This window comes from Oncorhynchus mykiss, chromosome 9 (genome assembly GCF_013265735.2).
Source record: "Oncorhynchus mykiss isolate Arlee chromosome 9, USDA_OmykA_1.1, whole genome shotgun sequence".
Classification (NCBI taxonomy): Eukaryota; Metazoa; Chordata; class Actinopteri; order Salmoniformes; family Salmonidae; genus Oncorhynchus; species Oncorhynchus mykiss.
Genome location: NC_048573.1, coordinates 79,093,611 through 79,120,066, shown reverse-complemented (window position 1 = coordinate 79,120,066; position 26,456 = coordinate 79,093,611). Strand labels below are relative to the sequence as shown.

Genomic DNA, 26,456 nt, shown 5'->3' with positions numbered 1-26,456 from the left:
GTCTTTCCATCTATGTCTTTCCATCTCTGTCTTTCCATCTCTGTCTCTCCATCTATGTCTTTCCATCTCTGTCTTTCCATCTCTGTCTCTCCATCTATGTCTTTCCAGCTCTGTCTTTCCATCTCTGTCTTTCCATCTCGGTCTTTCCATCTCTGTCTTTCCATCTCTGTCTCTCCATCTATGTCTTTTCATCTCTGTCTTTCCATCTCTGTCTTTTTATCTCTGTCTTTCCATCTCTGTCTTTTTATCTCTGTCTTTTTATCTCTGTCTTTTTATCTCTGTCTTTCCATCTCTGTCTTTTTATCTCTGTCTTTCCATCTCTGTCTTTTTATCTCTGTCTTTCCATCTCTGTCTTTTTATCTCTGTCTTTCCATCTCTGTCTCTCCATCTATGTCTTTCCATCTCTGTCTTTCCCTCTGTCTTTCCATCTCTGTCTTTCCATCTCTGTCTTTCCATCTCTGTCTTTTTATCTCTGTCTTTCCATCTCTGTCTCTCTGTCTTTCCATCTCTGTCTTTCCATCTCTGTCTCTCTGTCTTTCCATCTCTGTCTTTTCATCTTTGTCTTTTTATCTCTGTCTGTCTTTCTCTTTCTGTCTCTGTCTTTCTGTCTCTGTCTTTCTGTCTCTGTCTTCCTGTCTCTTTCGCCAATTCAATTAAATGTGCTTTATTGGCGTGACCTAACAATGTACATATTGCCAAAGCTTTACTTTGGAGATTTTCTAAATAAAAATTATAATAATAATCAATATTGTCAACGGGACAACAATAACAACAATAATCAAGGGTCAAAATAACCATGCATTGAACAATAACAATGGCATATAAGACATGTGCAGGTTGATTGGTCTGTCAGACACTGTTCCTCATCTTATGGCAGGCAGCAATGTAGTGCTCTGCTAACCCACAGCTCTCTGTGTCCTCCCCCAACAGGACGGGTAGCCTATCCTCATCAGAGAGGTCTTTGAAACCTTGAATAAGGGTTTTAAATTTGGGGAAATTACATTCTCTAATTGTTTTATATTTTTTGCAGTGGTTGCACAGCCTTTCCTCTACAGGGAGCCATGTTTTCCTGTGTCTACCCTTCTCAATGGCAAGGCTGTGCTCACTGAGCCAGTACTTTGCCAAGGTTTTTCTAAGGTTTTGATCAGTAACCATGGTCAAATATTTAGCCATGGTGTACTGTCGATTTAGGATCAGATAGCACTGCATTTTGCTTTGTGCTTCTGTTTCCCAATAAGCAATGTAGTTTTGTTTTGACTGTGTTGTAATTTGGTTTATTCTGATTGATTGGATGTTCTGGTCCTGAGGCTTCAGTGTGTTAGTATAACAGGTAAATGAACTCAGCCCTAGGACCAGCTGGATGAGGGGACTCTTTATTTTGCTCAGCTCTTGGCATTGCAGGGATTGGTATTGATATGAGAGGTGGTCACTGTGTTTAATATGTTTCCAAAACTGAATTGCTCTTTTTTGAGTTTTTCTTATTAGTGGATGTTTGCCTAATTCTGCCCTGCATGCATTGTTTGTAGCTTTCCTCTTACAGAAGTCTGCATGCAGGGTGTCAATTGGGTGTTTGTTTTGGGTAAAATTGGGTAAAATGTTTTGCAAGTGTACCTCACACCTCGGTGCCATAAAGTTCAATTGGTTAACTGACACATTCGATTAGTCAAATTGTCATAGGTATGTCAATTTGAATTTGTTTTTTTTAATGGCGTAGAATGACCTACATGCTTTCTCACTCAATTCATTCACTGCCTGATTAAGGTGTCCAGTTGAGCTTATTTTAAACCTAAGTAATTGTAGTGTGTGCAGTACTCTATATATTTTGTACCAATTGAGATCTTTGGTCTTATTCCCTGAGATCTGGATCTTCTCTGGAAAATCATAATTATTTTAGTATTTTGGGGGTTTACTGCCAGGGCCCAGGTCTGGCAGTACTGCTCTAGCAGGTCCAGGCTCTGCTGTAGGCCATGTACTGTGGGTGACAGCAGACACAGGTCATCTGCCAAGAGTAGGCATTTAACCTCTGAATTGTGGAGACTAACACCAGGGGCTGAGGATTTCTCTGGAATAGTGGCCAATTTGATGATGTAAATATTGAAGAGTGCAGGACTTAGATTGCAACCCTGGCGAAGGCCCCATCCCAGTTTAAAGAATTCTGTTTTTTAAAGCAGGAATCAGGAGGATATAATTATGGCCAGATTTGCCAAATGGAGGGTGGGGGAGAGCATTGTATGCATCTCTGTGTGTGGAGTAAAGGTGGTCTAGAGATGTTTTTCCTCTGGTTGCACATGTGACCTGCTGGTAGAAATTAGGTAAAACAGATTTAAGTTTCCCGACATTAAAGTCCCCGGCCATTAGGAGCATCACTTCTGGATGAGCATTTTCTTGTTTGCTTATGGCCTTTGTAGCTCAAGGGTGTCACGTCACCAAGTGCAATAACAAAACATGCACCGGTAGCACAATTAGAATGCAAATGGGAAGTTTATTAGGGGTTTTGGCACACTGGGGAAGAGGGGGGAATTCAACAATCACTTCACAGTCCACAAGCCATTCTCGTTGTCCATTCCATTTTCCAGGGTTAATCATCACGCTCAGGTCCTCAGCCAATCCAGTCCGGTACACAAGGGAGGTAGTCCAACAGTCCAGGTTACAACGGGTAATCTCACATATATTGCTCTCTTTTCTCCCACTCTTCATTGTGCACTTGGCTGTCTCCTACTCTGCCCCTTTGTGCAGGCTGCTTCCTCCTTTATCCCCAAGCACGCCCTGGCTTAATGAACTACAGCCTTGCCTCGTTGGGGCAGGAAGCCCATATAAGGCTCGAGGGTAGAGCCAATTGACTGTCAGATATCTCCCCTCAATATACCTGAGTTTTCTGTTTGTCTGTTGCCAGTTCGTTTTGTCCCGTCAAGTCCTACCAGAGTGTTCCCGTGTTTCCAGTGCTCTAGTTTGAGTTTTTCCTTGTCTTCCTAGTTCTGACCTTTCTGCTTTAACCTGAGCCGTGATTGTACAAACTGGCCATGACTGACCAAGCAGACTCGGACCAGCTCCGCAATGCTGTCAAGGAGCCACCATTGGAAAGCACGAGGAGTTACTGCAATGCCTTATGGAGGGACACCATACCCTGGTAGAATGCCATGACCATGCATTTGATACATTGCTGGAGCAATTCCGCGGATTCCCAACTAGGCAGCAAGCCACAACAGTAATCCCCCAGACTCCCAGAAACCGCTTACCAGCGGCGCTTCTTCCCAGCCTACCCCAGTGTCCCGAGAACCTCGCTTCCTCCGGAGCGCTACGCTGGAGATTCTGGAACCCGCTCGAAGATAGCGTATTTGATAACGCTGATGTCCGGAAGGGCACTCGCCTTGGCTACAGCGGTGTGGGAGCAACAGTCCACCGCTTGCCTCAATCTGGAGGAGTTCGTGATGGAGTTACGTAAAGTGTTCGATTCTCCGTTGTCTGGGAGAGAGGCTGCTCGTAAGCTGCTCCAACCACGTCAAGACTCCCATAGTGTGGCAGAATACATGGTGGATTTTCGCACGTTGGCAGCTGAGAGTGCCTGGAACACGGAAAGCCTTGTTCGACGCATTCCGTGACGGATTATTGGAGATGGTTAAATATGAGTTTGCAGCCCGGGAGCTTCCCATGGACCTTGATAGCCTTGACCATCTGGATCGATGGGCAGCAAAGGTACATTGGAGGGAGAGGGAATCTGTTCCCAGTTGTCCTCGCTTGTCCTCAATTTCCACCTAGCCTCCGAGGAATCCCTAGAAGTCTACATTTCCGAGTGAATCCGAGCTCTCTCGGAAATCAGAGGGCTGTCAATTCATCTCCTCCGGAGCCCATGCAACTGGGCAGGGCTAGATTGTCTCCTGCTGAGCGCTTACGCAGACTAAACACCAAGAGTTGTCTGTATTGTGGATTTCTGGGACATTTCTTATCTACCTGCCCATTAAAAGACCAGGCTTATCAGTAGGTACGATTACACTGGTGAGCCGTACGGGGAATTTTCAATCTCTCACTACTCGTAACCCCCTCTATGCTACCCTGTTGTGGGGAAGCCAGTCCGAATCCATCCGGGTGCGCTTTGACTATGTGGCCGATGAGAGCTTAATGGACACTACCCTGGTGTCTGAGCTGGGTATCTCCACTCAACCCCTTTCCATCCCGATGGATGTCAGAGCGCTGGATGGGCACTCTATTGGCAGAGTCACTCACAATATGGTTCTACCTGCAAGTTGTCAGGCAACCACAGTGAGTCTTTATAGTTTCTGCTCCTGGAGTCTCCTCATGTACCCATGGTTATGGGATTTTCATGGCTCCAGAGGCACAATCCCCTAATTGAATGGGCTATGGGTTCCATCATGGGTTGGAGTCCATTTTGCTGTCTGATGTCGGCACAGCCCCGGGACGTCTCCCTGCTAGCCTCAGGTCTGTCCACCATTCCTGTCCTCTCATTTATTCCCAGTGGGCAGAGGAGCATATCCTCCATGTCCGACAGGCCCTCCTGCATCTCCTGGAGAACCAGCTTTCCATCGCTACACCATCTCCTTCCCAGGATACATCATTGCTGCCAGGAACATTCAGATGGACCCTGACAAGGTGAGAGCGGTGGTGGATTTCCCTCAACCCACATCCAGAGTACAGCAGCAACGTTTCCTGGGGTTTGCTAATTTCTACCGGCGTTTCATCTGTGGTTACAGCACCCTTGCTTCCTCCTTCTCTCCACACTCCTCTCCCAAGGTTCCGTTCGATTCCCTACAGCCCCTATCTTAATCCATCTGGACCATCCCGTCAGTTCGTGGTGGAGGCGGACACCTTGGACATCGGAGTGGGGACCAGAAGCTGCATCTCTGCGCCTTCCTTTCCCATCGTCTTAACTCCACTGAGAGGGACTCCGTGGGAAATCGGGAATAACTCGCTGTTAAGATGGCGTTGGAGGAGTGGAGGCACTGGTTAGAAGGGGCGGAACATCCATCTCTTGATGTGGACCATAAAAACCTGAAATATCTCTGCACCGCCAAGGCCTAAACTCCAGGCAGGTGAAATGGGCCCTATTATTCACTCGTTTTCATTTCACTATCTCCTACCACCCTGGGTCCAGGAATGTGAAGCCTGACACACTTTCACATCTGTACAGCCCCACCGCTAAACCATCGGACCCCGAGGCCATCCTCCCTACTTTCTGTGGCTGCTTTCATCTGGGGAATTGAGGTTGGGCCCCGGCTAATCTGATGTTTGTCCCGGACTCTGCCCGTGCTCCGGTTCTGGAATGGGCACATTCCTCGAGGCTCACTTGTCATCCTGGTTCCTGTCGGACCTTGGCTTTCATCTGACAATGTTTTTGGTGGCCCACCATGGTTCCTTACGTCTCCGCGTTCGTTGCCGCCTGCACTGTGTGTGTGCAGAACAAGACTGTGCGGCAAGCTCCGGCTGGCCTCCTTCAACCACTCCCTGTTCCTCACTGCTCCTGCTCCCATATATCCTTGGACTTCGTCACGGGTCTCCCTCCGTCAGATGGCAACACAACCATTCTTACGGTGGTGGATAGGTTTTCCAAAACCGCCCACTTTATCCCCCTTCCTAAGTTGCCCTCAGCTAAGGAGACGGCCCAGCACAAGGTGCAGCACATCTTCCGGATTCATACACATCTGGTCGACATGGTCTCCGATCGATCGCGGTCCTTAGTTCTCTATCCTCTGGTTTTCATCCCCAGTCTAATGTGCAGTCATCTGCCCAGATATTCGTCTGTTGCTGTTGCCGTACCTGGAAGAGAACCCGGATCGCTCTTCTCAAGTCCAGCTCCAGGTATTGACGACAGGTGGACTGCCACCGGACCCCTGCTACCCGCTACCATCTTGGGCAGAGGGTTTCCACTAGGGATCCTCAGAGTGGAGTCCTGCAAACATTCCCCACAATTTATCGGCCCTTTCTTTCTCTAAGGTTCTTAGCCCTCTGCTATTCGCCTTCTGTTGCCCTGCACTCTCCGTATACGTCCCACTTTCCATGTATCTAGAATTTAACCACTGTCTCACAGTCCTTTGTCTCCTGTTTTCCTGGATTACGACTCTTTGACTGTCATGACTTCTTTTTTGCCTTGTACTATAATAAACTCTGAGACTCGTACTATCCACCTCCTGTGCCTAGATCTGGGTCTCTGCCTTAGCCTTGATACTAGTCTCAGGACCAGCTTGATTAGTTGCCTCTTCACCAAGTGCATCTCTCTGTAGGTTATGGCTTTGTTATGGAAGGTGTGGGAATTGCTTTCTTTTAGGTGGTTGTAGAATTTAACGACTCTTTTCTGGATTTTGATAATTAGCAAGTATCGGCCTAATTCTGCTCTGCGTGCATTATTTGGTGTTTTATGTTGTACACAGGATATTTTTTCAGAATTCAGCACAAAAGCTCAATTTGCTGTTTGTCAAGAGTGTGGGGCTTAAGCTGCATCCCTACCTCACCTCATGGCACTGTGGAAAGAAATTTGTTTTTTCCCCAATTTTAGCCACACACTTGTTGTTTGTGTACATGGATTTTATAATGTCGTATGTTTTTCCCCCAACACCACGTTCCATCAATTTCTATAGCAGACCCTCATGCCAAATTGAGTCAAAAGCTTTTTTGAAATCAACAAAACATGAGAAGACTGTTTTGGTTTGTTTGTCAATTAGGGTGTGGAGGGTGAATACGTGGTCTGTCATACGGCAATTTGGTAAAAAGCCAGTTCAGTACATTGTTTTCAGTGAGGAAATGAACGAGTTTGCCGTTAATGATAATGCAGAGGATTTTCCCAAGGTCGCTGTTGACGTATATTCCACGGTAGTTATTGGGGTCAAATTTGTCTCCAATTTTGTGGATTGTGGTGATCAGTCCTTGGTATCAAATATTTGGGAAGATGCCAGAGCTAAGGATGATGTTATAGAGTTTAAATATGGCCAATTTGAATTTGTGGTCTGTATATTTGATCATTTCATTGAGGATACCATCAACACCACAGGCCTTTTTGGGGTGGAGCGTTTGTATGATCCTGTAGATCATTCAATGTAACTGGAGAATCCAGTGGGTTCTGGTAGTCTTTAATAGTTGATTCTTAGATTTTTATTTGTTCATGTATATGTTTTTGCTGTTTGTTCTTTGTTAAAGGGCCAGCATTTTGGGAGAATTGGTTCATCCATACATCTCAATTTTGGATAGATAACTCTTCATGTTGTTGTTTGTTTAGTGTCCCAGAAGTCGTTCGATTCTATAGATTCTTCATTTACTTTGAGCAGATTTCTGACGTGCTGTTCCTTCTTTTTCCATTGTGTATTTCTGTATTGTTTTAGTGATTCACCATAGTGAAGGCGTAGACTCTGGGTTTCTGGGTCTCTATGTTTTTTGTTGATTTGTTTCTCCATTTTTTTTCTTAGGTTTTTGCATTCTCTTTCTCTCAGACTCTCTCCCCTTCCACCTCTCTCTCCCCCTCCCTCTCTCTCCCCTTCCACCTCTCTCTCTGGCTCTCTCCCCCTCCCTCTCTCTCCCCTTCCACCTCTCTTTCTGGCTCTCTCCCCCTCCCTCTCTCTCCCCTTCCACCTCTCTCTCTGGCTCTCTCCCCCTCCCTCTCCCTCCCCCTCCCTCTCTCTCCCCTTCCACCTCTCTCTCTGGCTCTCTCCCCCTCCCTCTCTCTCCCCTTCCACCTCTCTCTCTGGCTCTCTCCCACTCCCTCTCTCTCCCCCTCCCTCTCTCTCCCCTTCCACCTCTCTCTCTGGCTCTCTCCCCCTCCCTCTCTCTCCCCCTCCCTCTCTCTCCCCTTCCACCTCTCTCTCTCCCCCTCCGTCTCTCTCCCCCTCCCTCCTCCAGACCTTTGAGGGCCACTCCGTTGCGTCTGATGGCTGTAATGGCGTCGTTGATATCATCCTCTGATGTCATAGTAGAATCCACATTCACCACCTCAAAATCCACAGGTACACAGCAGAACCTAATGTACACACAGAAATGTAGGAGTTAGTGTGTGTGTGTGTGTGTGTGTGTGTGTGTGTGTGTGTGTGTGTGTGTGTGTGTGTGTGTGTGTGTGTGTGTGTGTGTGTGTGTGTGTGTGTGTGTGTGTGTGTGTGTGTGTGTGTGTGTGTGTGTGTGTGTGTGTGTGTGTGTGTGTGTGTGTCTAACCTGAACAGTTCTCTAACATGGCTAAGTAGCTCAGGTCCGATACCGTCTCCTGGGATGAGCGTCACCGTGTGCCGACCCCCGTACCGTGCTGGGGGTGGCTGGAACACACAGAACCACAACAAGGAATACAGAACCCTAACTCCAGCCTTTTCTTAAACCAGCAATGACTAGAAGCTACAACAATATAACTATGACCACTACTTTGTGTGTGTGTGTGTCTCTGTACTCACTATGATCTGTTGTAGAGGATGGAGGGAGAAGATAGAGGAGATAACAGAGGGAGCGTTAGTCAGGGAGAACGGACAGACAGGTTCTTGCTAATATATTAGCATCCATGCTATCTATGGGCATAACGACAGGACTCATAATGTAGTTAGTTAGTTTGGGTACAATGTATTACAGGGGCATAACAGTCGTGTTGACATGGTGGGAGAGGCAGAAGGCATTTTGAGATTCCAATACATCTGTATGTAAAGGGTTGGACTAAAGGAAAGTTAAGAGCAGCCAGAGGCAGTATACAGGAGCTCTGGAGAACATGTCTTCATTCTAACAGTAACCATCATCTCCATGAGCTCAGACATTACTTATCAATCACTAACATCCAATTCCTATCCCTACATGCTGACCGCGTATCCGCGTGTTCCATCACGCGCAAGTTGATTTTGTCCACCCACACCAGGCATGATCAGAACACGCAGGTTGAAATATCAAAACAAACTCTAAACTTGGGGATAGGTTGAAAATAATTAAACATGAATGACAATTTAGCTTGCTAGCTTGCTGTTGCTAGCTAATTTGTCCTGAGATATAAACATTGGGTTGTTATTTTACCTGAAATGCACAAGGTCCTCTACTCTGACAATTAATCCACAGATAAAAGGGTAAACAGAGTTAGTTTCTAGTAATCTCTCCTCCTTCAGGCTTCTTCTTCTTCTTTGGACTTGATATGACGGTTGGCAACCAACGTTAAGGTGCTTTACCACCATCAACTGGTCTGGAGATTGTACCTCAGTTCATCTTTCAATCACCCACGTGGGTATATGCTCCTAAAAACCAATGAGGAGATGGAAGAGGTGGGACTTGCAGCGCCTCACAAATAGAACCAAGTTCTATTTTAGCGCCTGGCTACACAGACGCTTGCGAGCAGTGTGGGTGCAGTGAGTAACATGTATGTGTACATTTATATTGCAACGCACGCGGCGTGAGTGGTGTGGTCAGCATGCTACACGGTGACTCTACACGGTGACTCCACGCGGTGACTCTACACGGTGACTCTACGCGGTGACTCTACGCGGTGACTCTACGCGGTGACTCTACGCGGTGACTCTACGCGGTGACTCTACGCGGTGACTACGCGGTGACTCTACACGGTGACTCTACACGGTGACTCTACACGGTGACTCTACACGGTGATAGAGTCACCATTTTGTTCCAACACAGTTTTACAGTCATGCATCATATTGCCTTGGTTAAGTTCTGGTTGTTGTGTCACTCACGGTGTAGCGGGACATCTGCCTCCTTCCGCACAAGGCTGCCCTCAACACCTGCCCGGGGTGTAGCAGAACAGGTCAGAAAACAGGTCAACATAATGTTTCCAACCACACTAAAACCACAAAACTTCTTAGCTAGCCAGCTAGCATCCTTTAGCTCTCTAGGACAAATAGAATTACCCACCTAACTATTATTATTAGGTCGAATTAAACATAATGAGAGCCGCACACTCTAGGAGCTCAGATGTAATAATAATTTAGTAACCTAATAACCAACGTTTCGACAGACAAGCTGTCTTCATTAGGGTATAGCTTGTCTGTCAACCTAATAACCAACGTTATCTGAGCTCCTAGAGTGTGAGGCTCTCCGCTTCTTTTTCAGGTGTTCTACTCTGCTAGCCAGCACCTCTCCTAAACAGGTGTTCTACTCTGCTAGCCAGTACCTCTCCTAAACAGGTGTTCTACTCTGCTAGCCAGCACCTCTCCTAAACAGGTGTTCTACTCCACTAGCCAGCACCTCTCCTAAACAGGTGTTCTACTCTGCTAGCCAGCACCTCTCCTAAACAGGTGTTCTACTCCACTAGCCAGCACCTCTCCTAAACAGGTGTTCTACTCTGCTAGCCAGCACCTCTCCTAAACAGGTGTTCTACTCCACTAGCCAGCACCTCTCCTAAACAGGTGTTCTACTCTGCTAGCCAGCACCTCTACTAAACAGGTGTTCTACTCTGCTAGCCAGCACCTCTACTAAACAGGTGTTCTACTCCACTAGCCAGCACCTCTCCTAAACAGGTGTTCTACTCCACTAGCCAGCACCTCTCCTAAACAGGTGTTCTACTCTGCTAGCCAGCACCTCTACTAAACAGGTGTTCTACTCTGCTAGCCAGCACCTCTCCTAAACAGGTGTTCTACTCTGCTAGCCAGCACCTCTCCTAAACAGGTGTTCTACTCTGCTAGCCAGCACCTCTCCTAAACAGGTGTTCTACTCCACTAGCCAGCACCTCTCCTAAACAGGTGTTCTACTCTGCTAGCCGGCACCTCTCCTAAACAGGTGTTCTACTCTGCTAGCCAGCACCTCTCCTAAACAGGTGTTCTACTCTGCTAGCCAGCACCTCTCCTAAACAGGTGTTCTACTCCACTAGCCAGCACCTCTCCTAAACAGGTGTTCTACTCTGCTAGCCAGCACCTCTCCTAAACAGGTGTTCTACTCTGCTAGCCAGCACCTCTCCTGAACAGGTGTTCTACTCTGCTAGCCAGCACCTCTCCTAAACAGGTGTTCTACTCTGCTAGCCAGCACCTCTCCTAAACAGGTGTTCTACTCTGCTAGCCAGCACCTCTCCTAAACAGGTGTTCTACTCTGCTAGCCAGCACCTCTCCTAAACAGGTGTTCTACTCTGCTAGCCAGCACCTCTCCTAAACAGGTGTTCTACTCTGCTAGCCAGCACCTCTCCTAAACAGGTGTTCTACTCTGCTAGCCAGCACCTCTCCTAAACAGGTGTTCTACTCTGCTAGCCAGCGCCTCTCCTAAACAGGTGTTCTACTCTGCTAGCACCTCTCCTAAACAGGTGTTCTACTCTGCTAGCCAGCACCTCTCCTAAACAGGTGTTCTACTCTGCTAGCACCTCTCCTAAACAGGTGTTCTACTCTGCTAGCACCTCTCCTAAACAGGTGTTCTACTCTGCTAGCACCTCTCCTAAACAGGTGTTCTACTCTGCTAGCACCTCTCCTAAACAGGTGTTCTACTCTGCTAGCACCTCTCCTAAACAGGTGTTCTACTCTGCTAGCACCTCTCCTAACCAGGTGTTCTACTCTGCTAGCCAGCACCTCTCCTAAACAGGTGTTCTACTCTGCTAGCCATTACCTCTCCTAAACAGGTGTTCTACTCTGCTAGCCAGCACCTCTCCTAAACAGGTGTTCTACTCTGCTAGCCAGCACCTCTCCTAAACAGGTGTTCTACTCTGCTAGCCAGCACCTCTCCTAAACAGGTGTTCTACTCTGCTAGCCAGCACCTCTCCTAAACAGGTGTTCTACTCTGCTAGCCAGCGCCTCTCCTAAACAGGTGTTCTACTCTGCTAGCACCTCTCCTAAACAGGTGTTCTACTCTGCTAGCCAGCACCTCTCCTAAACAGGTGTTCTACTCTGCTAGCACCTCTCCTAAACAGGTGTTCTACTCTGCTAGCACCTCTCCTAAACAGGTGTTCTACTCTGCTAGCACCTCTCCTAAACAGGTGTTCTACTCTGCTAGCACCTCTCCTAAACAGGTGTTCTACTCTGCTAGCACCTCTCCTAAACAGGTGTTCTACTCTGCTAGCACCTCTCCTAACCAGGTGTTCTACTCTGCTAGCCAGCACCTCTCCTAACCAGGTGTTCTACTCTGCTAGCACCTCTCCTAAACAGCTGAGGGTTTCTTTCGCCTAATTAAACATAAAACACACGTCTGCCTAATTATAAAGCATTAGTTGTCTTAAATGGACCACTAACAAGTCAACTGACAGAGCACGAACGACCCTGAAAGAACAGCAACACTCAGCTACAGCTGATGGTGCAGAAGAGTATTTTTCCTATATGGAGCTACCTATATAGTTGCCGATGCAGGCTTGCTCGGGAATTTGAGACGCTTGACTTTCTCATGTAAATAATGTAGTTAGCTAGATGTGATATTGGTAACTTGGGTTACAACATTAAGTTGTTGCCTGAAACACAGGTTTAGTTGATAAGCAACGGATCCAGGGCTGTATCTGACAGTTATATCAGCACTGACCTTGTCGCTACGCTATCTTAGTGCTGGACAGTGACACAGGCTTACGTGATGCCGTGGGGCTAGATAGCTTTAGCTAACTGGGTCGACTTGCTAACATTAGCTAGTTGAGTAATCAGCTTACCGTACAAACCAAACCAGGCTAAATAAATGCAAGTTGACATGTCAAACACATAGCTTTCAATGTTACTTTCTAACAACTTTCTAACAAGCGAACTGGATGTCTTACCTGAGCTGTGTGTGTGTTGGCCTGCAGCACCCGGGACAGAGACAGAACAGACCAACCCATCATCTTGGAGAAGAAGGAATGTTACTGGAACTGAGTCCTGGATTACGGGATGCGTGCGCAGGGTCGCAAACAGCTGACACTAAATGAGAGAGAGAGAGAAGAATAAACACTGAGCGAGGGAGAGGGAGAGGACAAGAGACTGAGAGGGAGAGGACAAGAGACTGAGAGGGAGAGGACAAGAGACTGAGAGAGAGAGAATAATAAACACTGCGAGGGAGAGGGAGAGGACAAGAGACTGAGAGGGAGAGGGAGAGGACAAGAGACTGAGAGGGAGAGGACAAGAGACTGAGAGGGAGAGGGAGAGGACAAGAGACTGAGAGGGAGAGGACAAGAGACTGAGAGGGAGAGGACAAGAGAGGGAGAGGACAAGAGACTGAGAGGGAGAGGACAAGAGACTGAGAGGGAGAGGGAGAGGACAAGAGACAGAGGGAGAGGACAAGAGACTGAGAGAGAGAGAATAATAAACACTGAGCGAGGGAGAGGGAGAGGACAAGAGACTGAGAGGGAGAGGACAAGAGACTGAGAGGGAGAGGACAAGAGACTGAGAGAGAGAGAATAATAAACACTGAGCGGGGGAGAGGGAGAGGACAAGAGACTGAGAGGGAGAGGACAAGAGACTGAGAGGACAAGAGACTGAGAGGTCAAGAGACTGAGAGGGAGAGGACAAGAGACTGAGAGGGAGAGGACAAGAGACTGAGAGGACAAGAGACTGAGAGGACAAGAGACTGAGAGGGAGAGGACAAGAGACTGAGAGGACAAGAGACTGAGAGGGAGTGGACAAGAGACTGAGAGGGAGAGGGCAAGAGACTGAGAGGACAAGAGACTGAGAGGACAAGAGACTGAGAGGGAGAGGACAAGAGACTGAGAGGGAGAGGACAAGAGACTGAGAGGACAAGAGACTAAGAGGACAAGAGACTGAGAGGACAAGAGACTGAGAGGACAAGAGACTGAGATGAAGAGGACAAGAGACTGAGAGGGAGAGGACAAGAGACTGAGAGGGAGAGGACAAGAGACTGAGAGGGAGAGGACAAGAGACTGAGAAGACAAGAGACTGAGAGGGAGAGGACAAGAGACTGAGAGGACAAGAGACTGAGAGGGAGAGGACAAGAGACTGAGAGGACAAGAGACTGAGAGGGAGTGGACAAGAGACTGAGAGGGAGAGGACAAGAGACTGAGAGGACAAGAGACTGAGAGGACAAGAGACTGAGAGGGAGAGGACAAGAGACTGAGAGGGAGAGGACAAGAGACTGAGAGGACAAGATACTGAGAGGACAGGAGACTGAGAGGACAAGAGACTGAGAGGACAAGAGACTGAGAGGACAAGAGACTGAGAGGACAAGAGACTGAGAGGACAAGAGACTGAGATGAAGAGGACAAGAGACTGAGAGGGAGAGGACAAGAGACTGAGAGGGAGAGGACAAGAGACTGAGAGGGAGAGGACAAGAGACTGAGAGGACAAGAGACTGAGAGGGAGAGGACAAGAGACTGAGAGGACAAGAGACTGAGAGGGAGAGGACAAGAGACTGAGAGGGAGAGGACAAGAGACTGAGAGAACAAGAGACTGAGAGGACAAGCGACCGAGAGGGAGAGGACAAGAGACTGAGAGGGAGAGGACAAGAGACTGAGAGGGAGAGGGAGAGGACAAGAGACTGAGAGGGAGAGGACAAGAGACTGAGAGGGAGAGGACAAGAGACTGAGAGGGAGAGGACAAGAGACTGAGAGGACAAGAGACTGAGAGGGAGAGGACAAGAGACTGAGAGGGAGAGGACAAGAGACTGAGAGGACAAGAGACTGAGAGGACAAGAGACTGAGAGGACAAGAGAGGGAGAGGACAAGAGACTGAGAGGGAGAGGACAAGAGACTGAGAGGGAGAGGACAAGAGACTGAGAGGACAAGAGACTGAGAGGACAAGAGACTGAGAGGGAGAGGACAAGAGACTGAGAGGGAGAGGACAAGAGACTGAGAGGGAGAGGACAAGAGACTGAGAGGGAGAGGACAAGAGACTGAGAGGGAGAGGACAAGAGACTGAGAGGACAAGAGACTGAGAGGGAGAGGACAAGAGACTGAGAGGGAGAGGACAAGAGACTGAGAGGGAGAGGACAAGAGACTGAGAGGGAGAGGACAAGAGACTGAGAGGACAAGAGACCGAGAGGGAGAGGACAAGAGACTGAGAGGGAGAGGACAAGAGACTGAGAGGACAAGAGACCGAGAGGGAGAGGACAAGAGACTGAGAGGGAGAGGACAAGAGACTGAGAGGGAGAGGACAAGAGACTGAAAGGGAGAGGACAAGAGACCAGATTGCAGTGAGAGAGAATGGCTGGGGATTAGGAAGACCCCCCCCCCCCCCCCCCCCCCCCACAGGCATATAGACCCCAACCCAAACACATACACAGAGGTATATACAGATAAAGAGACAAGTAATGTATTAATATAGCGCTTAGTTGATTTTCATTGTCATCTGTGGAAACCCTCTGACAGGTCAAAACAAGATGGCGCCGATAGAAATGGCAGCTTCACTTCTAGTCCTTAGGAAACTATGCAGTATTTTATTTTTTTATGTATTATTTCTTACATTGTTAGCCAAGAAAATGTTGTGTTATTACATACAGCCGGGAAAGAACTATTGGATATCAGAGAGACGTCAACTAACCAGCACCACTACGACCAGGAATACAACTTTCCCAAAGCAAATCCTTTGTCTGCACCTCCCAGGGCATTGGAACCAATTCCAGAGGCCAACCCAAAACAACGCCGTCTTCCAGTGAGGCTTCGGTTGCGCACACACCAACCATCGCTTCTGAGTATATTCTTTGCTATTGTCCAGTCCCTAGTTAACAAAGTCGACGAAATCAGAGCAAGAGTTGCTTTCCAAAGAGATATCCGGGATTGTAACATACTCTGTTTCACAGGAACATGGCTAGCTGGGGACATGCTGTCAGAGTACGTACAGCCAACGGGATTTTCAGGGCATCGCACCGACAGGAATAAACATCTCTCCGGTAAGAAGGGCGGAGGTGTATGTTTCATGATTAACAACTCATGGTGTAATTGTAATAACATACAATAACTCAAGTCCTTTTGTTCACCTGACCTAGTATTCCTCACAATCAAATGCAGACCGTATTATCTCCCAAGAGAACACTCCTCGGTTATCGTCACAGTTGTGTATATCGGCACAGCCGTGTATATCCCCCCGCAAGGGGATACCAAGACGACCATCAAGGAACTTCACTGGACTTTAAGCAAACTGGAAACCATATATCCTGAGGCTGCATTAATGGTAGCTGGGGATTTAAACAAAGCTAATTTGACAACAAGGCTACCTAAATTCTATCAGCATATCGATTGCAGTACACGAGCGAGTAACACGCTCGATCATTACTTTTCAAACTTCTGAGATGCACACAAAGGCCCTCCCCGCCCTCCTTTAGGCAAATCTGACCATGACTCCATCTTCTTGTTCCCTTCCTATAGGCAGAAACTAAAACAGGAAGCGCCTGTGCTTAGGTCTATCCAACGCTGGTCTGACCAATCGGATTCCTCAAGATTGCTTCGATTATGTGGTTATGTTCCGGGTAGCCTCAGACAATAACATTGATTGACTCGGTGAGCGAGTTTATTTTTAAACATGTATTTCACCTTTATTTAACCAGGTAGGCTAGTTGAGAACAAGTTCTCATTTACAACTGCGACCTGGCCAAGATAAAGCAAAGCAGGGTGACACAAACAACAACACAAAGTTACACATGGAATAAACAAACATACAGTCAATAATACAATAGAACAAGTCTATATACAGTGTGTGCAAATGAGGTAGGATAAGGGAGGTAAGGCAATAAATAGGCCATAGAGGCGAAATAATTAAATTAAACACCGGAGTGATAGATGGGGCGGCAGGGTAGCCTAGTCGTTAGAGAGTTCAAACCCCCGAGCTGACAAGGTACAAATCTGTCATTCTGCCCCTGAACAGGCAGTTAACCCACTGTTCCTAGGCCGTCATTGAAAATAAGAATTTGTTCTTAACTGACTTTCCTAGTTAAATAAATGTTAAACATTTTTGCGTCTCCTTGTTCGGGCGGCGATCGGTGGTCGTCGTCACCGGCTTTCTAGCTATGTTTCTTTTTCTATGTTGTTTTGTCTTGATTGTACACACCTGGTTCCCATTACGTTAATACTATTTTCCCTATTTAACCCTCTGGTTCCCAATATGTTTTGTGCGTGTTTGTTCCTTGTTGAGTGTTAGACTGCTGTGTGGTGTGTTTTCCCTGCGTGGAATTTATGGTTGTTTCTTTTCGAGTAAAGTACGTTATTTTACTCAGTTCTGTGTCCTGCGCCTGACTCCGTCCTCACCGCTGCACACTGACACTTGACAGTTAGTGAGGGAGATATGAGTCTCCAGGTTCAGTGATTTTTTGCAGATCGTTCCAGTCATTGGCAGCAGAGAACTGGAAGGAAAGGCGGCCAAAGTAGGAATTGGCTTTGAGGATGACCAAATCAAATCAAATTCAAATCAAATTTATTTATATAGCCCTTCGTACATCAGCTGATATCTCAAAGTGCTGTACATAAACCCAGCCTAAAACCCCAAACAGCAAGCAATGCAGGTGTAGAAGCACGGTGGCTAGGAAAAACTCCCTAGAAAGGCCAAAACCTAGGAAGAAACCTAGAGAGGAACCAGGCTATGTGGGGTGGCCAGTCCTCTTCTGGCTGTGCCGGGTGGAGATTATAACAAAACATGGTCAAGATGTTCAAATGACCAGTGAAATATACCTGCTTGAGCGCATGCTACCGTTGGGTGCTGCTATGGTGACCAGTGAGCTGAGATAAGACAGGGCATTACCAAGCAAAGACTTATAGATGACCTGGAGCCAGTGGGTTTGGCGACGCGTATGTAGTGAGGGCCAGCCAACGAGAGCATACAGGTCACAGTGGTGGGTAGTATATGGGGCTTTGGTGACAAAACAGATGGCACTGTGATAGACTGCATCCAATTTGCTGAGTAGAATGTTGGAGGCTGTTATGTAAATGACATAGCCGAAAACAAGGATCTGTAGGATAGTCAGTTTTACGAGGATATGTTTGGCAGCATGAGTGAAGGATGCTTTGTTGCGAAATAGGAAGCCGATTCTAGATTTAATTTTAATTTGGGATTGGAGATGCTTAATGTGAGTCTGGAAGGAGAGTTTACAGTCTAACCAGACACCTAGGCATTTGTAGTTGTCCACATATTCTAAGTCAGAACCGTCCAGAGTAGTGATGCTGGACGGGCAGGCAGGTGTGGGCAGCGATCGGTTGAAGAGCATGCATTTAGTTTTACTAGCATTTAAGAGCAGTTGGAGGCCACGGAAGGAGAGTTGTATGGCATTGAAGCTCATCTGGAGGTTAGTTAACACAGTGTCCAAAGAAGGGCCAGAAGTGTACAGAATGGTGTCGTCTGCGTAGAGGTGGATCAGAGAATCACCAGCAGCAAGAGCGACATTGATGTATACAGAGATCAGAGTCGGCCCAAGGATTGAACCCTGTAGCACCCCCATAGAGACTGCCAGAGGTCAGGACAACAGACCCTCCGATTTGACAGTCTGTCTGAGAAGTAGTTGGTGAACCAGGCGAGGCAGTCATTTGAGAAACCAAGGCTGTTGAGTCTGCCAATAAGAATGTGGTGATTGACAGAGTCTAAAACCTTGGCCAGGTCGATGAAAACAGCTGCACAGTATTGTCTCTTATCAATGGCGGTTTTGATATCGTTTAGGACCTTGAGCGTGGCTGAGGTGCACCCCGACCAGCTCGAAAACCAGATTGCGTAGCAATCGGTGATCTGTTTGTTGACTTGGCTTTCGAAGACCTTAGAAAGGCAGGGTAGGATAGATATTGGTCTGTAGCAGTTTGGGTCTAGAGTGTCTCCCCCTTTGAAGAGGGGGTTGATCGCGGCAGCTTTACAATCTTTGGGGATCTCAGACAATACGAAAGAGAGGTTGAATAGGCCAGTAATAGGGAATGCAACAATTTCGGCTGATCATTTTAGAAAGAGAGGTCCAGATTGTCTAGCCCGGCTGATTTGTAGGGGTCCAGATTTTGCATCTCTTTCAGAACATCAGCTATCTGGATTTGGATGAAGGACAAATGGGGGAGGCTTGGGCAAGTTGCTGTTGGGGGTGCAGGGCTGTTGACCGATGTAGGGTTAGCCAGGTGGAAAGCATGGCCAGCTGTAGAAAAATGCATATTGAAATTCTCCATTATAGTGGATTTATCGGTGGTGACAGTGTTTCCTAGCCTCAGTGCAGTGGGCAGCTGGGAGGAGGTGCTCTTACTCTCCATGGACTTTACAGTGTCCCAGAACTTTTTGGAGTTTGTGCTACAGGATGAACATTTCTGTTTGAAAAAGCTAGCCTTAGCTTTCCTAACTGCCTGTGTATATTGGTTCCTAACTTCCCTGAAATGTCTCATATCGTGGGGGCTATTTGATGCCAATGCAGTACACCACAGGATGTTTTTGTGCTGGTCAAGGGCAGTCAGTTCTGGATTGAAGCAACGGCTATATCTGTTCCTGGTTCTACATTTTTTGAATGGGGCATGCTTATTTAAGATTGTGAGGGAAGCACTTTTAAAGAATAACCAGGCATCCCCTACTGATGGAATGAGGTCAATATCCTTACAGGATACCCGGGCCAGGTCGATTAGAAAGGCATGCTCGCTGAAGTGTTTTAGGGAGCGTTTGACAGTGATGAGGGGTGGTCGTTTGGCCGCAGACCCATTACGGATGCAGGCAATGAGGCAGTGATCGCTGAGATCCTGATTGAAGACATGAGGGTGCTTGTCTTTACGGATTTGGGGTTGTACCTGGTAGGTTCATTAATAATTTGTGTGAGATTGACTGCATCAAGCTTAGATTGTAGGATGGCGGGGTGTTAAGGATGTCCCAGCACAAGCTCTGAAAATAGGGGGGCAATGGGGGGCAATCAATTCACATATGGTGTCCAGGGCACAGCTGAGGGCAGAGGGTGGTCTATTGCAAGTGGCGAAGGTGAGAGACTTGTTTCTGGAAAGGTGGATTTTTATAAGTGGAAGCTCAAATTATTTGGCACAGACCTGGAAAGTAAGACTCTGCAGGCTATCTCTGCAGTAGATTGCAACACCGACCCCTTTGGTAGTTCTATCTGGTAGGAAAATGTTATAGTTAGGGATGGAAATTTCAGGGTTTTTGGTGGTTTTCCTAAGCCAGGATTCAGACATGGCTAGGACATCCGGATTGGCAGAATGTGCTAAAGCAGTGAATAAAACAAACTTAGGGAGGAGGCTTCTAATGTTAACATGCATGAAACCAAGGCTTTTACGGTTACAGAAGTCACCAAATGATAGCGCCTGGGGAATGGGAGTGGAGCTAGGCACTGCAGGGGCTGAATTAACCTCTACATCACCAGAGGAACAGAGGAGGAGTAGGACAAGGGTACGGCTAAAGTCTATAAGAACTGGTCGTCTAGTACGTTCGGAACAGAGAGTAAAATGAGCAGGTTTCTGTGCACGGTAGAATAGATTCAAGGCATAATGTACAGACGAAGGTATGGTAGGATGTGAATACAGTGGAGGTAAACCTATGCATTGAGTGACGATGAGAGAGATTGTCAGGACTTCTGCCGAAGTTGGTTACTCTCCTTGTTCGGGGGGTGTTCGGAGGTCGACGTCACCGGTCTTCTAGCCATCATCAATTCATTTTACATGTTCCATTTGTTTTGTCTTGTTTTCACACTCACCTGGTTTCAATTCCCTAAATTACATGTTGTGTATTTTCCCTCTGTTTTCCCCCATGTCCTTGTCAGGAATTGTTTGTTGTATGTATTGGTGCCAAGTATGTTACGGTGTGCGACGGGTTTTTACCCACTTTCTTTATCATGTATGTTGGTTTTCGGAGTTTGTAAGCATATATTAAATAACTCCGTTTTTACCAATTTCGTTCTCGTGCGCCTGACTTCCCTGCCACCAGCACGCACCCCATTACAGAGATATTGTCTCTAGAAACATCATTTAAACCAGGTGAGGTCACTGCAGTGTGGGAGGTGGAACTAAAGGGTTAGCTAAGGCATATTGAGCAGGCTTAGAGGCTCTACAGTGAAATAAGGCAATAATCAATAACCAAAACAGCAATGGACAAGGCATATTGACATTAGGTAGAAGCATGCGTAGCCGAGTGATCATAGGTGTCCAGTGATTGGCTTGGCGGGCTGGAAACACAGCGATTCAGACAGCTAGCGGGCCGGGGATGTAAGGAGTGTGGTGAGTCAACATGGCAGAGAGGAGGGTGGTGTTTCTCTACCAGTAGGGTGAGTCAACATGGTAGAGAGGAGGGTGGTGTTTCTCTACCAGTAGGGTGAGTCAACATGACAGAGAGGAGGGTGGTGTTTCTCTACCAGTAGGGTGAGTCAACATGACAGAGAGGAGGGTGGTGTTTCTCTACCAGTAGGGTCAGTCAACATGAGAGGAGGGTGGTGTTTCTCTACCAGTAGGGTGAGTCAAAATGACAGAGAGGAGGATGGTGTTTCTCTAACAGTAGGGTGAGTCAACATGACAGAGAAGAGGATGGTGTTTCTCTAACAGTAGGGTGAGTCAACATGACAGAGAGGAGGGTGGTGTTTCTCTACCAGTAGGGTGAGTCAACATGAGAGGAGGGTGGTGTTTCTCTACCAGGAGGGTGGTGTTTCTCTACCAGTAGGGTGAGTCAACATGACAGAGAGGAGGGTGGTGTTTCTCTACCAGTAGGGTGAGTCAACATGACAGAGAGGAGGGTGGTGTTTCTCTACCAGTAGGGTGAGTCAACATGACAGAGAGGAGGGTGGTGTTTCTCTACCAGTAGGGTGAGTCAACATGACAGAGAGGAGGATGGTGTTTCTCTAACAGTAGGGTGAGTCAACATGACAGAGAGGAGGGTGGTGTTTCTCTACCAGTAGGGTGAGTCAACATGAGAGGAGGGTGGTGTTTCTCTACCAGGAGGGTGGTGTTTCTCTACCAGTAGGGTGAGTCAACATGACAGAGAGGAGGGTGGTGTTTCTCTACCAGTAGGGAGAGTCAACATGACAGAGAGGAGGGTGGTGTTTCTCTACCAGTAGGGTGAGTCAACATGAGAGGAGGGTGGTGTTTCTCTACCAGTAGGGTGAGTCAACATGACAGAGAGGAGGGTGGTGTTTCTCTACCAGTAGGGTGAGTCAACATGACAGAGAGGAGGGTAGTGTTTCTCTACCAGTAGGGTGAGTCAACATGTTTTTCTACTTGCTGGAATGCGCATGCACACACACAGAAACCAGAACCATGGACAGCCACATCATATTTAGCTTACGTTGATTGGACCAAATAATTATTGGTATCTTTTAGTGTATTAGACTAAGCAGAGGTGATTTGATGATGTAAGCTGTATCACATCCGCTCGTGATTGGGAGTCCCATAGGGCAGCACATAATTTGCCCAGTGTCGTCCAGGTTTGGCCGGGGTAGGCCGTCATTGTAAATACAAATTTGTTCTTAACTGACTTGCCTATTTAAATAAATGTAGAAGTTGTAATGGTGCTGGAATAGTGAAGGTCGCTGCTATTTTCTTTGCGACTTGCGGCAACTCTCCATGGTTCTAAATCAGTAGTTGTTTAGTGGTCTGAAAATGTCAGACACATTATCTTGCTTCAACATGTTTTAGGTCTGTAACTGTCTGTTACTGTACACGCATATGCTTTGTGGACTCCACTGGACAGATGTGGCTCTCTGGTTTTGTGATAAATTTGATTCTGCCACTGTGTATTCTAATTGTCTCGGCCTTAGCCTTATATACCACGGTAAAGGCATATGAACTAACAGGTTATAGAGCAAACAACACAGTCATCACAGCACATACTGTAGTTTGTAACATGTTTTTTTTCTTGCTTGGCTTCCCCAGTGATTTAAGAGAGGACAAGTTCAGGGAGAAGAGGGGGGAGAGAGGACAAGTAGAGGGGGGAGAGAGGACAAGTAGAGGGGGGAGAGAGGACAAGTGGAGGGGGGAGAGAGGACAAGTAGAGGGGGGAGAGAGGACAAGTTCAGGGAGAAGAGGGGGGAGAGAGGACAAGTAGAGGGGGGAGAGAGGACAAGTAGAGGGGGGAGAGAGGACAAGTAGAGGGGGAGAGAGGACAAGTAGAGGGGGGAGAGAGGACAAGTTCAGGGAGAAGAGGGGGGAGAGAGGACAAGTAGAGGGGGGAGAGAGGGCAAGTTCAGGGAGAAGAGGGGGGAGAGAGGACAAGTAGAGGGGGGAGAGAGGACAAGTAGAGGGGGGAGAGAGGACAGGTTCAGGGAGAAGAGGGGGGAGAGAGGACAAGTAGAGGGGGGAGAGAGGACAAGTTCAGGGAGAAGAGGGGGAGAGAGGACAAGTAGAGGGGGGAGAGAGGACAAGTAGAGGGGGGAGAGAGGACAAGTTCAGGGGGAAGAGGGGGGAGAGAGGACAAGTGGAGGGAGAAGAGGGGGGAGAGAGGACAAGTAGAGGGGGAGAGAGGACACGTTCAGGGAGAAGAGGGGGGAGAGAGGACAAGTAGAGGGGGGAGAGAGGACAAGTGGAGGGAGAAGAGGGGGAGAGAGGACAAGTAGAGGGGGGAGAGAGGACAAGTGGAGGGAGAAGAGGGGGGAGAGAGGACAAGTGGAGGGAGAAGAGGGGGAGAGAGGACAAGTAGAGGGGGGAGAAAGGACAAGTGGAGGGAGAAGAGGGGGGAGAGAGGACAAGTAGAGGGGGGAGAGAGGACAAGTTCAGGGAGAAGAGGGGGGAGAGAGGACAAGTAGAGGGGGAGAGAGGACAAGTTCAGGGAGAAGAGGGGGGAGAGAGGACAAGAAGAGGGGGGGGGGAGAACACGTTCAGGGAGAAGAGGGGGGAGAGAGGACAAGTAGAGGGGGGAGAGAGGACAAGTGGAGGGAGAAGAGGGGGGAGAGAGAACAAGTAGAGGGGGGAGAGAGGACAAGTGGAGGGAGAAGAGGGGGGAGAGAGGACAAGTGGAGGGAGAAGAGGGGGGAGAGAGGACAAGTAGAGGGGGAGAAAGGACAAGTGGAGGGAGAAGAGGGGGGAGAGAGGACAAGTAGAGGGGGGAGAGAGGACAAGTTCAGGGAGAAGAGGGGGGAGAGAGGACAAGTAGAGGGGGGAGAGAGGACAAGTGGAGGGAGAAGAGGGGGGAGAGAGGACGAGTAGAGGGGGAGAGAGGACAAGTGGAGGAAGAAGAGGGGGGAGAGAGGACAAGTGGGGGGAGAGAGGACAAGTGGAGGCAGAAGAGGGGGGAGAGAGCAACATAATTCACAAACGTACTTCTATTGCAGTCAGTCTGTGAATGATATCATAAAAATGGGATGCCAGGTTGCCAAAATGTGTCTGTGTGATGTGTGTGATGATGATGGTGGTGGGCTGGTATTCAGTGAGTGTGATATAGCAGGGTTGTATTTGGAGTGCTAGGGACAGGGAGAGTAGTGTCTAGGCCTCGGGGCTAAACGTGCTATGGGCAGAGGGATATGGAGGGGTTGATCTGAAACACAGAAAGTCTATTTTCCTCATGTTCAAATACAAACATAAATGGTGTACCTGCTGTCCCAAATGCCCCCACAGGAGGGCGATATATACACTACATGCACTGATCTTAGTTTGGTTACAATACACTGATCTTAGCTTGGTTACTTGTTACATACTTGTTACATTAGTCTCTCACCTTGTGTTTACATGCAATGCAATGTATACTTTACTTGATCTAATATAAATATTAAACATTGTCTGTTTGATTAATATATAGTCCATTCTAGCAGGGGGGCAAAGTCTGCAAGAAGAATGTGCATGACAATCATCGATTTAGTAGTTAACTTGTGTTGCTGATCATAATTTAACATTTAGTCCAAAACGCTCCTCTGGTTTTGGTTAGTAATCCTGTATCTTTGGGACGGGACGACCCTAAACGTAACCTTAACCCATACATTTAACCTCAATTTAACCATAAATCCCTTTCCTAACCATAACCATTTTACATTTCAACTTCAATATGGTAGATATGGTAGGGACGTTCCAAGGATCCCCAGTAGCAAGGACCCTCCGACGTTTCATGCCAAGGCAGAGGGCGTTACATGTATTCTTGGTAGTTAGAGTCTTTTCACCCTAGCATTCCAGGGACCTTTAGAGAAAAATGCGAGCTTTTGTAACTACATTTCCCTACAGCTCCCTCGGCGTCATCTCTGCTCACCGCCTTCCCTCCCACTTTTGTTGGTCCGTGAGGAAGTCGCAAGATGGCTGACATCGCTTGAAAGTATGTCTCCTTCCTCAACATGAAGTCGTGAGTGTGGAAGAAAGCGAGGGAGGCACCATCGGCCGTTTGTTTTTAATTAACTTTTTAATTTTTTTAATTTCTGCCGTTAATTTCTCCAAACATCCATTTCATTTCGCGTCGTCTCTGTCCCAGAGTTGTCTTTGAGAGTTGACGCGTCAAGTCACGCCGGGGACCCAGCTCGCAACAGCGGTTAACGTTAGCCAGCGAGATAGCTGGTTAGCTAGCTAACTAAATCATATTTTTGATATCCCATCGGCCTGCTAACTAGCACGTCTCATTAATATGAAATAGTCTAACTGTTCTAATATCAATATACTGTCAGATTAAGATTTACTCGACCGTCATGTTCGCCAACTAATGCGCAACGTTTCTTCGTGTGAATCAGGATTATAATTTTGGAGTAAATCATACCATTACTATAGTTAGCCACTAGCCATCACCAGTTATCAACATTTCATGTGTTATTACCTAGCTAGCTAGCTGGTTAGAGGGGAAGTTAAACTTTAGCCGGAGAATTAGACTAGCTGGCTTTGCTGGCAGTTGACCAACATACTGCTAGGGATGGACACACAATTGTACTCACACGACCAAATATAGAAGATTGGCTTTGCACACTAACTAGTTAGCTAGCTTTCTTACTTGCTGTTAGGAAGTACACCTCTCGGCCTGGCCAACTAGCGTGCTAGGCTAGTTTGCCTTTGCAGGGTTGGTCACTCGTATCAGAGTTGAGGGTGGCAGCAGCTAGGTGCAGCAACAGTCGTTCAGTCAGTCACACAGAGAGATACGTTAGCTAGCTGCCAGGTTCTAGCTAGTTACAGTCTCGACTCTCACATCAGCTATCACCACGGCGTTCCGAACGTACCCGGAGCCCCCCTCCCCTGGCCAGACCCACCGGCTCAACAACACCGGGATGGGTGTGCAGGGCTTCCAGGAGTATCTTGAGAAACGGTGTCCCGGGGCAGCTGTCCCCGTGGACCTCCTCAAACTAGCCCGTACACCGGGCCGCCAGCCCCCGCACCACCACCCCCATCACCCCGGCCCTATGCCTCCTCCACCCCCGGCCCGGATACTCATCGATGCTGACTCCGGCCTGCAGCGGCTGTACGGCGGCTACCAGACGGACTGGGTGTGCGGCGGGGAGTGGAACGCAATGCTGGGATACCTGTCCGCTCTGTCCCAGGCCTGTCTGTACCAGGGTGGGCTTGAGCTGGTCGTGGTGTTCAACGGGACCCTGGGGAAGGAACGGTGGCCGGAGTGGGCGCGCCGGGCCCAGGGGCAACGCCAGACAGCCCAGCTCATAGTCAATCATGTTGGCAGCAAGGCAACTCCGCCTCCCCGTGCTTGGTTCCTGCCCCCAGCCTGCCTCAGCCACTGTGTCCGCCTCGCCATGTTTCGCTTCAGAGTGCGGGTGAGTAAAGAGCAATAGCTGCTTCCCCATTCATAGAGGCTATCTACCTTTAACGCCTATTGATGAAGGCCTCT

The 26,456-nt window shown here is 47.9% G+C and overlaps 2 protein-coding genes across 3 annotated transcripts in view; one reads left to right on the top strand and one right to left on the bottom strand.

The window, feature by feature from the left end:
- LOC118966137 (isocitrate dehydrogenase [NAD] subunit gamma 1, mitochondrial-like) overlaps window positions 1-12,752 on the bottom strand; it is a 67,256-nt gene extending 54,504 nt beyond the window's left edge. The window contains exons 1-5 of the mRNA XM_036989153.1: window positions 12,620-12,752; window positions 9,642-9,689; window positions 8,376-8,381; window positions 8,146-8,243; window positions 7,842-7,957 (exon numbers count right to left, since the gene is read on the bottom strand). Of these exons, the coding sequence (XP_036845048.1) occupies window positions 7,842-7,957; window positions 8,146-8,243; window positions 8,376-8,381; window positions 9,642-9,689; window positions 12,620-12,682 (331 nt within the window). The 5' untranslated portion in view covers window positions 12,683-12,752. The remainder of the gene's footprint in view (window positions 1-7,841; window positions 7,958-8,145; window positions 8,244-8,375; window positions 8,382-9,641; window positions 9,690-12,619) is intronic.
- A 12,135-nt stretch (window positions 12,753-24,887) lies between these two features.
- LOC110532860 (constitutive coactivator of PPAR-gamma-like protein 2) overlaps window positions 24,888-26,456 on the top strand; it is a 52,187-nt gene continuing 50,618 nt past the window's right edge. Inside the window, exon 1 of one of the 2 annotated variants that reach the window (XM_036989151.1) lies at window positions 24,888-26,382. In XM_036989151.1, coding sequence (XP_036845046.1) covers window positions 25,885-26,382 — 498 coding nt within the window. In that variant the 5' untranslated portion in view covers window positions 24,888-25,884. The remainder of the gene's footprint in view (window positions 26,383-26,456) is intronic. The other variant, XM_036989152.1, reaches the window with a different exon arrangement.